The sequence below is a fragment of the Aquarana catesbeiana genome, linkage group LG03, assembly GCF_042186555.1.
Source record: "Aquarana catesbeiana isolate 2022-GZ linkage group LG03, ASM4218655v1, whole genome shotgun sequence".
Classification (NCBI taxonomy): Eukaryota; Metazoa; Chordata; class Amphibia; order Anura; family Ranidae; genus Aquarana; species Aquarana catesbeiana.
The window spans coordinates 127,369,918-127,383,778 of NC_133326.1; the positions used below are offsets into that span (position 1 = coordinate 127,369,918).

Consider the following 13,861-nt stretch of genomic DNA (forward strand, 5'->3'; position numbering starts at 1 on the left):
AGCAAATTGGATCATGCTTTATGGTTTTTTTTGCCTTCTTCTGGATCAACTGTGGGTATAGGATTGGGTATATGGGATTGTAATATATATATATATATATATATATATATATATATATATATATATATATATATAAAATCAACCTAACTATGTAATAGAGGGGCTGGCATAGTTTTATATATATGGGTTAACAAACCCTTTAAATTACACACAGGTGGACTCTATTTACTAATTAGGTGACTTTCTGAAGGCAGTTGGTTCCACTAGATCACTAGGGATATGCAATTAGTGGACCAAAAGCTGCAAAACTACAAGTCCCATCGTGCCTCTACCTCTGGGTGTCATGCTTGTGGCTGCCCCATGCCTCATGGGACTTGTAGTTCTGCAATAGCTGAAAGTCCGCTAATTGCATATCCCGCACTAGATTTTAGTTAGGGGTATCAGAGTAAAGGGAGCTGAATACAAATGCACGCCACACTTTTCACATATTTATATATTTATTTGTAAAAAAAATTGACAACCATTAATCATTTTCCTCCCACTTCACAATTATGTGCCACTTTGTGTTAGTCTATCACATAAAATCCAAATAAAATACATTTACGGTTTTGGTTGTAACATGACAAAATGTGAAATATTTCAAGGGGTATGAATACTTTTTCAAGGCACTGTATACACTGCTAAGTATCTTTTCTCATCTGCAGTATATAGCAGTCTTGTGACTTCTATCAGTGTCTGGTTAAAGCTTGTAGGAGGAGTTTCCAATCTCCTCTGACTGTCCTATGAGGCTGCGGGACCCCTGACCCTCTGTCTGGACAGTGCTGATTGGCCCTTATCACATGCACCCTCTCAAAAAAAAAAAAAAAAAAGAGAAAAACTCTCTAGCAATACACATCAATCTGAGCATGTGCAGAGTGCCTCCAAGGCTCTGTTCTATCAGCAGATGGATTGCGGACAGTAAAAGAAGGGGAGGATCAGAGAAGACAGAATCAAACAGCCTTTTTACACAATGCGGAGGATTAACCCCTTAGGTTCCACAGTGAGTATAAAAAGCATGCTTTACTGCATATACAGACTGATTTTACTGTTGTGGGTTTAGTAACACTTTAAGCTGTGGAGTTATGCACATGCTGCGATCACAGCCTGGCAAAAATAATCCCCTCCGTTACGTTTGGCATGCTTTTCTGTGTGAGGTAATTTGTCCGTGCCACAACCGCCCCTCAACGGTGTGCGTGTCTGGAGTTGCAACTCGGCTGTACAGGCTTTATGGTTAAAACAGGTGGTGGAGAGGTGATATAATGCCCTACACCGCCTGCCAAATACTGTAAAACAACAACAAAAAAGAGGGCGCACCAGCCTAGTGCATTATCTTAGTAAACCATTTAATAATAAAACCAGAACAAATGTTATACTCACAAATGCAAGTGTATATAAGCTCATCAATGAATCCCAAAAGCAGAATTGTCTAATCCACAGCACTAAATCCCTTACATGGGAAGAAGCAACGCAGGTTTAGTATTGCTGACACATTTCAAGGGCTGTCCCCTCTTCATCAGAGCCCAGCCAGGGCTACCAGGAACAGCAACAGCAGCATTTTGCAGGAAAAAAAATGCTTTTAGCTCTTGAGCATGCATTCATTTCAATTGCCTGGATAAATGATTATTTTGGCCAATAAAATGAATTACAGTGATACTAAAGTCTCAGGTTTTCTTTGGTTTAAAAATAACAAACATGTTATACTTACCTGCTCTGTGCAGTGGTTTTTGCACAGAGCAGCCCAGATCCTCCTCTTCTTAGGTCCCTTGCTGGCAATCCTGGCCCCTCCCTCCACAGCAAGCAGCTTGTTATGGGGCACCCGAGCCGCTGCTCTATGTGTCCATTCAGACATGGAGCCGCGGCCCAGCCTGGCCCCGCCCCCTCTCTCTTCATTGGCTCACTGACTTTGACAGCAGTGGGAGCCAATGGCTCTTGCACAGCCGAGACTCTCGTGCACATGGCTGGATCAAGATGGGGCTCAGGTAAGTATGAGGGGGGGTTGTGGCATACAGAAGTTTTTTTTTTTTCATCTTAATGCAAAAGAATGCATTATGATATAAAACTTTCTGCCTTTAGAACCACTCTAACGTCCAAGTGATTGATGCGCCTAAACACGTTACACGAGTTTACAAGCGTCAAACATTTTTTCTGCCAAAACCCTGCAGCCAGGAGGAAATGAGTCTAGGAGAGTTAGCAAAACGCCCTGTGTGCATGAGGCCTGAGCTGAACAGCACCATTGTGTGAGTACAGGGACTTAGCGATGCAGCAGTCAGAGCTCTCCCAGAGGAATCCAACATGACAATGCTGATAGTCACGTAAAGCTGGCCATATATGGTTCGAAATTTGGATGGTTCAACAGGGATTGGCCGAATTTCGATCTATGTATGGGGACAGTGATTGTACCAGCCTGTCAAATAAATGCCGCTCGATCAGCTGATGAGTGTATTCTGAAGGAGGGGAAGTCTCCCCGCTGTCAGAACACAGTAGCTCAGAGGAAGGGATTTCCACATCGAGTGTGTGCATGGTGAAGTGGGGTCAGTTTTTTTTTTTTTTTTTTTTTTCATTTAACTCGCTGGTTGAATGGAAAAAAATGCAATCGGTCTTGTGGAGGCACCGCGACAATTGGACACTTGGCGCCTATGATGGGCTGTAATATTTATACCGTTTTTGACTGCTGCATGCTTCTTTTTAATCATGTAGATGTTTTCTGGATGGGCACAGTCCCGTATTTCCTGTTTTTCATGAATATCATTGCTACTGGGAGAGTTTCATGACCTTCTCATTCCGCTAATTGGGATCATACTGAACACTGCTAGGACTGTTGTGGGAACCCTTTGTGACAGTGTTGTTAAACCACTACCCAAACCTGGTTTGACCACTTTAGCTCCGAAGATTTTTCCCCCTTCATGACCAGGCCATTTTTTGCTATTTAGCACTATTTAGCACTGCAGTACTTTAACTGTTAAATGCGCAGTCATGCAACGCTGTACCCAAATTAAATTTGTATCATTTTTTTCACACAAATAGAGCTTTCTTCTGATGGTATTTGATCACCACTGGGTTTTTAATTTTTTTGCGCTATAAACAAAAAAAACCTGAAAATTTAAAAAATCCCAATATTTTTTACATTTTGCTATAAAACATATCTAATAAAAAAATTAAAAAAATCTAATTTCTTCATAAATTTAGACCAAAAAGTATTCTTGTACATGTCTTTGGTAAAAAAAAATGCCAGTAAGTGAATATTAATTGGTTTGAAAGGAGTGAAAGTTATAGTGTCTACAAACTGGTATATATACTGGAATATTTATTCATTTATATATTTTATGCTATTACTGGCAGTGATGCAGAGGACAATCGGACACTAACTGACAGTTTGTGAGAGCTGACACTGACATCACCAGTGACACTAATACAGTGCTAATAATATATACAGTCACTGTACTAATGACACTGGCTGAGAAGGGGTTAACATCTAGGGCAATCAAAGGGTTAACTGTGCTGCTTTTACTAAGATGTGATTGTTTTTACTCCCTGCTTTGCAGGGAGAAAAAAATCAGCCATATCGTTGCACTCTTTAGAGTTTACCAGCACAGTGCTCTCTTCTGTCATTTGATCGGCGGGTCCCAGCCATAAACCATTGGCCGGGACCCGCAGCCAATGGCAGCTTGGGTTTCCAGGTGAGGGGCGCATGAACGAGTTGACCCGGAAGAAAGTCCCATGTATAGGGCCTGTACTAGCCTCCCCGCCGTATATGTACTGTGGCCGGTCAGCAAGTGGTTAGTACCTTAGATAGGCTTGTTTAGCCCACTAGAAGTATATCTGCTTGTTGCCTTGTATTGACTCCCACACCTGCCCTCAGGGAGAGTTAACATACACTTTTGACTATACAACTGTGCCTTCCCTTATTTGGTGTCGTACTTCCCCCACTTGCTTCCCTCGCTTGCTGAAGAAGTGGGGTGTGCTCCCCAAAATGTGTTGAGGAATTGAGCGATTACCTAACCATGGAAGACACCTTATCTACTAATTTGCTCCAAGAATTAAATTTATTGTGATGTCACTAATTCTATGGGAGATAACTGAAGGAGGTTTTTTATGTTCACAGTGTATATGTCCATGCATTTATTCATGTGATTTTATGAGCATTGCAATAATAAAAAATTGAAGATTTTAAATTTGTTCATTGCTGGCACCTCAAAAGTCCACCTTGTCTTTTTCACTTTTTGACTGTGTAAATAGAATGTTGGTTCCATCGGCAATTCCTCGGTTTATCCAACTTTAGTATGCTCGTAAAGGTGAACTTAAAGTGATATTAATGGTTTGTTTAAATAAAAAAAACTGTCATACTTACCTGCTCTGTGCAAAACCATTGCCCCGATCCTCTTCCTCTCTGGTCCCCCACCAGGGTGATCCTGGTTTCTCCCCCTTGACTAGTGCCCCCAATAGCAAGTCGTTTTCTATGGGGCACTGGTACATGCTCGCTCCCAAGCGAGCAGTAATCCATAAGACACATAGAGCTGTGGCTTGGCCTGCCCCTCTCTCTAATCATTGGCTCACTGGCTGTGATTCTCAGCAGTGGGAGCCAATGGCTCCAGCTGCTGTCCCAGCCAATAAAAAGAGAGCGACCCAGGACAGCCGAGGCTCTCATTCACATCGCTGGATTGAGAGGGGACTCGGGTTAGTAGTGGAGGGGGGGGGGGCAGTGGGGGAGCAGCACTTTTTGAGTGAAAATAATGTTGTTTATTTAGGCCACGATGATTCTAGCCCTCACTTAAAACAACCCATTCAGTTTAAAATTAAAATCAAAGGCAAAACATTTGCGTATAGATATAAAAAAAAATTATAAACACCTTTTTCCCCCTTTTTTATAAGTGATCACATAATCTTTGTTCTGAGCTGCATAAGTAATTCAGAGAGCTGGGGGAGGAGAAACAGCAACACACTGGTCTTCCCAGTGAACGGCTGTGGGGGTGTGTGTCAGGACAAGTTTGAAAGTTTGATCATTGGAGGAGAGCAGATTGAGTTCTCAGCAAAGCCAGAAAACTGACCACACTGTGCTCTTGGAGCTCATGCACACTGCAGCTCAAGAAAAAAAAGCTGCTTTTACAGGCATTTGAGCTTTTATTTCTCTGCCTAAAAGCTTGAAGAAGTTTGTGCTTTTTTTGTGCTCTTTTGCGTGTTTTTGAGCTTTTTTGAGCATAAGCGTTTTTTTTCACTAACCCTCTCCTAATTTTTCCATTTTCGTGTGCGTTTTTGCGCTTTTTCACGCGCTTAGGCGTCTTTTCTGTTAGAAAGCTCCTCTCAGAAATGCGAGTTTGGTGAGTTTTTTTTCTGCCTATAAGCTCATATGCCTGTAAACTGAAAAAGCCATAGTGTGCATGGACACATGGAGTAACATGGAGGGGAGTTTCCAGGCAGAAAAAAATGAGAGCTCAAAAGCCTGTAGGAGCCGCTTCTTTGAGATGCAGCATGGAGGAGCCCTTATACCTAGTCAGTTTTCAATAGGAAAGCAGAGGGACTGGCAGGAACACCAGGGATTTCACACAAAGAGAACAGGATACTTTTTCATACAGGTACATGGTACAACTGACCCATATCAGGAATATGAAATATTGGGTTTACATATACTTTTAACTTTTTTGCATTGTCAGTATTAAGAGTGCATAAAAAAACCTAATACATCTTTATTTTACAGGCTTCATTTCAGAGATCTAACAGTCATGACAAAGTTCGAAAAATTGTGGCAGAGGAAGGACGTACTGCCAGAAACCTGATTGCATGGAGTGTCCCCCTGGAAAGTAAAGAAGGTGAAGGTACAGCTATATTTATGTGACAAATTTCAAAGTTTTTTCTATTTTATGCTAACAGTGATCCATTGAGAGGGTCCCTTCAGCCTCACCTTGTTTTCTTCCCTTGTGTTATTTACACTGAAGGAGGACTAAACTTACTCTTGTGTTTACTACTTGGAGGACTAAAGTAACCCATGGCAGTGTAAAAACATTCACAGCAACATCAATATTCAGCATACGGTTGTACCAGATTTCACCCGCAGTGTGCAGTTCTGGATGGGGTTGGATACGACCTCTGCATGTGCTAAGCATTAGAATTGTGTTTTTTTTTTGTCTCTATTTTTAAAAGTAGAAAACCCTGTTAAAGAGGACCTTCTGCGTACCCCTCCTCCCATTTTTTTTTCTTCCTCCGCTTACGATCTGTTGTTTTAGCCAGAGTTTGGATACTCACCCAGCCACCAGATCCAGCGTTGACCTGACATCCTTCTGTTAGCAGACACCGCCGTGTTCTGTGCCGCCATCTTTCTTGTGATGACCCGTCGACTCGTGTGGGTTCAGCCGGCGGGGCCTCGCAATGACCTCCTGCTAGGCTACCCCCCCTCCTACATCTGAATGAATGACGAAAGGCCTCCTGGGATATGTGACATGCAGATCCGAGGAGGCCTAGCAAGCACTATGCACATTATTCGTCTAGGTGAATGATGTGTATTTAGGGGCGGGCCCGTGCTTTTTTTTCTTAAAAAAGGTAAATGAAAATAAATAAAAAATGCCTGATTCATGAAGAGGATGGGAGGAGGGGTGAAGAGGGTGGAGGTCCACTTTAATGTGCCACTTCTGAATCAATGGGCAGGATTTCTACAATACAGTATAGATAAAATTGTGTTGATTTCTGGTTGCATAAATTGTTTTCTTCAGTAGCTAGTATGCACGTTTTTGTGACGGAACCGCTTGGCTCCCTGATTAGGTACTTCCTTCCCTCAAACAGTGCCTCCTGCCCTCCAAACCGTTCCGGGCAGTCCGAGAGCTAATAACAGCCCCTTTTACTGTAGATTCATAGACAATCTACTCTTTGTGGTTTCCGGACAGCACGTCAGCCTTGATGAATGGTTGCATTACATGAACGATAGCCAATTAAACTTAAGATTCACTGGACACCACAATAGGGTGTCTATTGAATTTTTAGATGTGCTGTGACAGGTGATGGTGACAGAATTACATCCAACTTGTACAGAAAACCTACTGTGGGGAACACCCTCTTGAGGGCTGATTCCAGCCACCCAGGACACAATTAAAAACATCCCAGTAGGCCAATTCTTTAGGATGAAACGGTTATGCAGTCTAGATGTGGACTTCAAACAGGAAGCCCTTCATATGGCCTCCAGATTTGAGAAAAGGGATACCCCAAGCCTATTATCAATAGGGCATTTGACATTGCTGACAAAACTCCACGTTGTAAATTATTCACAGAGAAACCCTCTTGGAAAGGCATACATGATGGGGGGTTTGGTCAGTCTGCGTGCATTCCTGTTTTCTGCACACCATATAGCGTGGAATTTGATAAAGTCAGGAAAATTATCACTAAACATCTTCCTGTGTTATCGAAAGTGATGCTGTTTATGCTCAGATACTTTCCAAGAAGATTCGAACCGTCTCCAGGAGGGCACCTTGACTTGGTAGATGGTTGTCCCCCAGTCTTTATACAAGCACACGAGCACCTACACCCTGGCTACAATTCAAAGGTAAATTTGGATTTGGCATTAACAGTTGTGCGTATTATTCTTTCATTAAAAAGAGTGATACAGTTCTTTCAGTTACGATAGGGAAATCTTTCAAAATTTCATCCTTCATTATTGCAACACATGTTTTCTAATTTATGTTGTTACATGCACATCATGCCCTACTCAATATGTAGGAAGGACGACGCGTAGATTGAGGGACCGTCTCCATGACCATCTCGACGACATTGAGAAAAAACATTCAAATAATGTGGCTTGCCATTGGAATGACCATCACAATATAGATGTGTCTAGTTTATTCATACAGGGCATAGAGAAAATAATGAAGCCACCCAGGGGTGATGACAAATTCAGGACCTTGTGCAAAAAATACTTTTTCTGGATCTTCAATATAAATACCAGAAAACCAGCAGGCCTTAACTTTGAGTGGGACGTATCTCACTTTTACGAGTGAGACACGTCCTTAGGATTATCTAGATGGGTCATACATCCCTTCCCATTGACTTCAGCATGTTTATTCCATGATGGGGACACATGCTATACAGCTTGATGGCCATTCATCTAGTTTCCTAGTTTTTTTCCTTTTTTCCTCTTCTCCTAAATAAATGAATACATTTAAATATAAACAAAACATAATAAAATAGAATAAAAGTAAATAACATAATTTATTAATCAATGTAACTAATTACATCATTGATTTTCCTGTCCATTCTTTCTTCTCTCTCTCTTTACTCTTGTATAGATTGACATTTCAATTAAATAATACAATATACTCATATTTCGTAAGAGATCTCTGTTCCTCTGTTTGGATAAACAAAGGGCCCTTCTTATTCTATCTATAAGTTTAGCGGAGGTTTCTCCTATAGTTGGAGGTGTTTATGTATTATTCATAATAAAGTTTACAATTATCCCCCACTAATACTTATAAATATGTGATTGGAACACAAATACGATTTCAACAATTGTTTTAAACATTCTTTTGTTTATTTGTGATTTATGATTTATATATCAATTGTTTTATGTGCACTGTTATGTTTGATACATATGAAATCTTCAATTTAATTGTATTTAACTTAATTTAATTTAATTTTTTCCTTTATTTTTCAAATTACACATTTTTTATAGTTCTGTTATTGATGTTGGATATTCACGGATGGGGATGCAGGTTGTGGATGGTTCCTTGGTTAGGTGCCTCACAATTCTGCATCTCCTTCGGAGTTCTCCCTCATGTGTTCCTTGTTTTGATTTGATTGTGCGTAGGGGTGGTCTTAATGAGTCACCTTTGATTGGCCTTTTACCCCTATATATGTGCACAGACAAACAATGCCACATGATTAAGCACCGACCCACGGTGTGAAATGCGTTAGGTATTGCCCCTATACCTCTGCATTGTATCGATTGACTATATGGATTTCATATTGACACAATAAAGGTGTTGAATCGGTGTGCGGCCATCCAGGTATCTTCTTTTACTCCAAACATCTTACACAGACAAGATGTGGGAATATGACCAAAGGAATGACTGTTTATTGAAACTCAGACACATACTTTATACCCCACAGGAGGATATTTTCCGCCCGGATCATATTACCCTAACAATACAAACTGTAAGCGGGAATATATTTAACATAGCTAACAATGGGCTTAATTAAACAGTAAGTTGATCAACAAACATGTAACGTCCTACAGTAATTTGGTAACAAGTTAAAGGGGTTGTAAACCCTCAAGGTTTTTACTTTAATGCATTCTATGCATTAGGGCAAAAAACATTCTGTAGTGCAGCAGCCCCCAGAGCCCCCCTTTTACTTACCTGAACCCGATCATTCCAGCAATGGGGACGAGCGCCATTGGCTCCTGCTGCTGTCAATCATATCCAGTGACACGAGAGCCGGGGGCGGGGCTGAGTCCTGCTGTCTGTGTCTATGGACGCAGTATCAGGACTCGGGAGCTCGCCCGCATGTGTGCCCCCATGGAATGCGGCACTTAGTGGGGGCACTTGAGAAGAGGAGCCAGGAGCGCCGCTGGGGGACCCTAGAGGAGGAGGATCGTGGCCACTCAACCCTTGCACAGAGGAGGTAAGTATGACATGTTTGTTATTTTCATTTTTTTTTTTAAAAAACCTTTACAGCGCCTTTAAAGTGGTCACCAGATTAATATTTCCATGAGATGATCAGATAGTCAGAAACAATAGAACAATGGGAAAGACCTACTTAACAATAAACACATAACAAACAGTGATCTCACCCCACCTCAGACTATCCGGCAACAGTATTCAAAAAGACCCAGGGCTGTCCAAATTTCATTAACCAGCTTTCTTTTCACATACATCTGTTCACTGAGTTTCAAGTTGGCAGAGACCATCATGGTTCCTTGACTTTTAAATGTAATAATGTCCTTTTGCATTATATAACAGAACGGCTTCCTAAATGCCTGTAGCTCCCTCAAATTCAGTGGTGTATTTAGGTTTTGTGCTGCCCTATGCCTGACTAAACTTGCGTACCCCCTAATTTAAATATGAACCACCCCTTCCATGTCATCTTCATGACAGAGGGGGGAAAAGGACAGAGGGACGCCGCGGGAGGAGTACAGAGGGATGCCGCGAGAAGAGGACAGAGAGGGATGCAGCATCTTTTCATTTGGGGGGAGAGAGGGGGGTAAGGGGATTTGTGTTGGGTGTTTTGGGAGGGGAGAGGACATGTGCTAGTGGTAGGGGGAGGATCAGACCCCCCACATATCCTCTTCCCTCCCAAAGCACCCAGCACATATCCCCTTACCCCCCCCATCACTCCATGTGCGCATCTGTTATCCGCCCCCCCCCCCCCTCCCCGTTACTGTGTCCCCCTCCACTGTAAACTGCACAGACCTCAGACCAGTAGCGTGGCTCTTGCACTGAAGTTGTGTCCCTCCTCTTTGGCTCCTCCTCCTCCTGGCTGTGTACACTAGAACATTGGAGCCGAGGAGGAGGCGAGGAGTGAGTGTGGTGAGTGTGGTTGACAGTGGGCAGAGAGGTGTTGGCTGCTACAGAAAGCCGATCGCCGATTGTGGGACCCACGGGTGGCAGATGTCCTGGGTGCCAACGCTAGTGCACCCCTGGCCAGTTGCCGGAGCTCAGTGCCGGAACTTGTTGTGGCACTGGGCTCCGGGACAATGGCGTCACTAGGGTTGGTGTCACCTGGTGCAGTAAAAATGGTGTCACCCCCCCCCCCCCCTATTTTTGGACCGGAAGCCTAGCGTTGGAGCTCATTGTGGTGGTTAATAAGGCCTAGAGGATATCAGGTTAGGCACTTCCTGATGGCTCAGTCCCTGGAAACAGTAATGGATAATGGCCAACAGGCCCTCTTACCAGACCCGGCGAAACTGCAACAGTATTCCCTCCGGCTGGACGTTCACTCACTCTGGGTTGCCCAGGCCGACTCTAGTTAGTAGTGTATCTTGTTTGTACCCCTGCAGTGGTTCCATCTTTGCCCACCTTTGGTGGTGCAGGTACAGCGTGGCAACCTCTCTGGTGGTGCGGTACAGCGTGGCTCCCTCTCTGGTGGTGCGGTACAGCGTGGCTCTCTCTCTGGTGGTGCAGGTACAGAGTGGCGCTCTCGCTGGTGGTACGGGTACAGCGTGGCTCCGTCTCTGGTGGTGCGGGCACAGCGTGGCGCTCTTTCTCTGGTGGTGCGGGTACAGTGTGGCGCTTTCTCTCTGGTGGTGTGGGTACAGTGTGGCTCTATGGTGGTGTGGGTACAGCGTAGCTCTCTGGTGGTGCGGGTACAGCATGGCTCTCTGGTGGTGCGGGTACAAGGGGTACAGTGTGGCTCTCTCCCTGGCTTCCCCCAGCACATTACTCTCTTTTTCTCTTCCTGTAACACTCAATTCCTCTGCTTGGTTCCAGGCTCCCCCCCTCAGCAAAGTGCATGCATGGTGGGGGCTGTAGCATGGTGTCTGTGGACACACTGGGGCTGCCAATCTTCAGGAACTACATTTCCCATGAATGCCCCTCTTCCCGGTGTCTTCTGATTGGCCCTCTGCTGTGGCAGTCTCCATGATTGGCAAAAGTAGAGGGCCAATCAGAGAGAGTCACCACTTTACCAAGGGGGGGGCGGCGTGACGGCACCTACTAAAACTGCTTCCTGGCCCCCCACCACACCCGTGACGCCACTGCTTTCTTCAGCTGTACTTCCCTGATGGTGGTGTCGGAAGGAGTCGGAAGGAGGGCGCGGGTGCCTTCTTCATAGGTGGGGGGGGGGCTTTTTTGCCGCTCCCCCGCAAAGTGCCACCCTAGGCCTGGGCCTTGTTGGCCTAGGCCAAAACACAGCACTGCTCAAATGCCAGGGGAACATAGTCAGTGGGTAGGAGGCTTGCCCCTAGTCCTCTCCAGAAGCCTCTGTTCTGGTTGGGTTTGTCACAGTCATCACTTTGGAAATTGCACTGCAGTGGATTTGGAGACCACCTTTTCAAAACTGAAGCCATTAAAGTGTTGCTAAACCTAAAAACATTTTTACCTTAATGCATTGTTTACATTAAGGTAAAAAAACGTTTTCAGTTTCTCTTTGCCCCCCCCTTCTCCTGTGTGAAGGGAAAGAGAGGAGAAAAGAGATCAGCGCTGTGCACGGCTGCATCTATTCTCCCCTCTTTTCCTCTTTACATTCGAGCAGCAGCAGGAGCAGCAGTTAGTGGTCTTTATTACAGGAAACTCCTACGCAGAGGCAAAGTTTCACACTGGGTTACTACACAGGTCTAGAAGAAATACACAAAGCCACATGCCTCTTAAAGTTAGACAATACAGGCATACCCCACTTTTAAGTATACAATGGGGTTTATTTACTAAAGCTGGAAAGTGCGAAATCAGGCTCACTTCTGCATAGAAACCAATGAGCTTCCAGGTTTTATTATCAAAACTTAATTGAACAAGCTGGGGTTAGAAGCTCATTGGTTTCTATGCAGAAGTGAGTCTGATTTCGCACTTTCCAGCTTTAGTAAATAAACCCCATTGTGTACATAAAAGTGGGGTATGCCTGTATTTGATTATCCTGAGATTTCAGATTTAACCCTTTCAATGCTAGGTCCCTATGGCGTACGAACCTGCAGAACCAACTCCAGCTGGCCAGGTCAGTATGCCATAAGGACCTGGCATCCCTCCTTTTGCTATAGAAAAATGTTAGAAATACATCCCCCTGCAAATCTGCCCCCCACACTAAACCCCTGGCATGCTTTCCCTCCCCCCCTCCCCTTTTCCTTCTACCCCTCCAGCTGGCTGCAGCTGCTGGGCCACAGGTGGGAGGTCAAAGTCAGGATTGAGAGCAGGGAAATGGGTTGGTAAACATGTGTTACCAGCTCCTTTCCTTTCCTGAATAAACACAGTGAGTGATAAGTACTGACCGCTCCTGAATTAATTCTTCACTGAAACGTAGTAAACTGTTTTAACTATGCTTCAGTCTGTGAATATACAGTGGGGGCGAAAAGTATTCAGACCCCCTTAAATTTTTCACTCTTTGTTATATTGCAGCAATTTTCTAAAATCATTTAAGTAAATTTTTCCCTCATTAATGTACACACAGCACCCCATATTGACAGAAAAACACAGAATTGTTGACATTGTTGCAGATTTATTAAAAAAGAAAAACTGAAATATCACATGGTCCTAAGTATTCAGACCCTTTGCTGTGACACTCATATATTTAACTCAGGTGCTGTCCATTTCTTCTGATCATCCTTGAGATGATTTTACACCTTCATTTGAGTCCAGCTGTGTTTGATTATACTGATTGGACTTGATTAGGAAAGCCACACACCTGTCTATATAAGACCTTACAGCTCACAGTGCATGTCAGAGCAAATGGGAATCATGAGGTCAAAGGAACTGCCTGAAAAACTCAGAGACCGAATTGTGGCAAGGCACAGATCTGGCCAAGGTTACAAAAAAATTTCTGCTGCACTTCAGGTTCCTAAGAGCACAGTGGCCTCCATAATCCTTAAATGGAAGACGTTTGGGACGACCAGAACCCTTCCTAGAGCTGGCCGTCCGGCCAAACTGAGCTATCGGGGGAGAAGAGCCTTGGTGAGAAAGGTAAAGAAGAACCCAATGATCACTGTGGCTGAGCTCCAGAGATGCAGTCGGGAGATGGGAGAAAGTTGTAGAAGGTCAACCATCACTGCAGCCCACCACCAGTCGGGGCTTTATGGCAGAGTGGCCTGACGGAAGCCTCTCCTCAGTGCAAGACACATGAAAGCCTGCATGGAGTTTGCTAAAAAACAACTGAAGGACTCCAAGATGGTGAGAAATAAGAATCTTTGGTCTGATGAGACCAAGAT

General features: G+C 43.9%; 1 protein-coding gene across 6 annotated transcripts in view; it reads left to right on the top strand.

The window, feature by feature from the left end:
* Window positions 1-13,861, top strand: part of SCAPER (S-phase cyclin A associated protein in the ER) — a 500,548-nt gene that overhangs the window by 11,513 nt on the left and 475,174 nt on the right. For 2 of the 6 annotated variants that reach the window (XM_073619198.1, XM_073619202.1), the window contains exons 2-3: window positions 941-1,039; window positions 5,732-5,849. In XM_073619198.1, the coding sequence (XP_073475299.1) occupies window positions 1,010-1,039; window positions 5,732-5,849 (148 nt within the window). In that variant the 5' untranslated portion in view covers window positions 941-1,009. The remainder of the gene's footprint in view (window positions 1-940; window positions 1,040-5,731; window positions 5,850-13,861) is intronic. The other 4 variants (XM_073619200.1, XM_073619199.1, XM_073619203.1 and 1 more) reach the window with 4 other exon arrangements.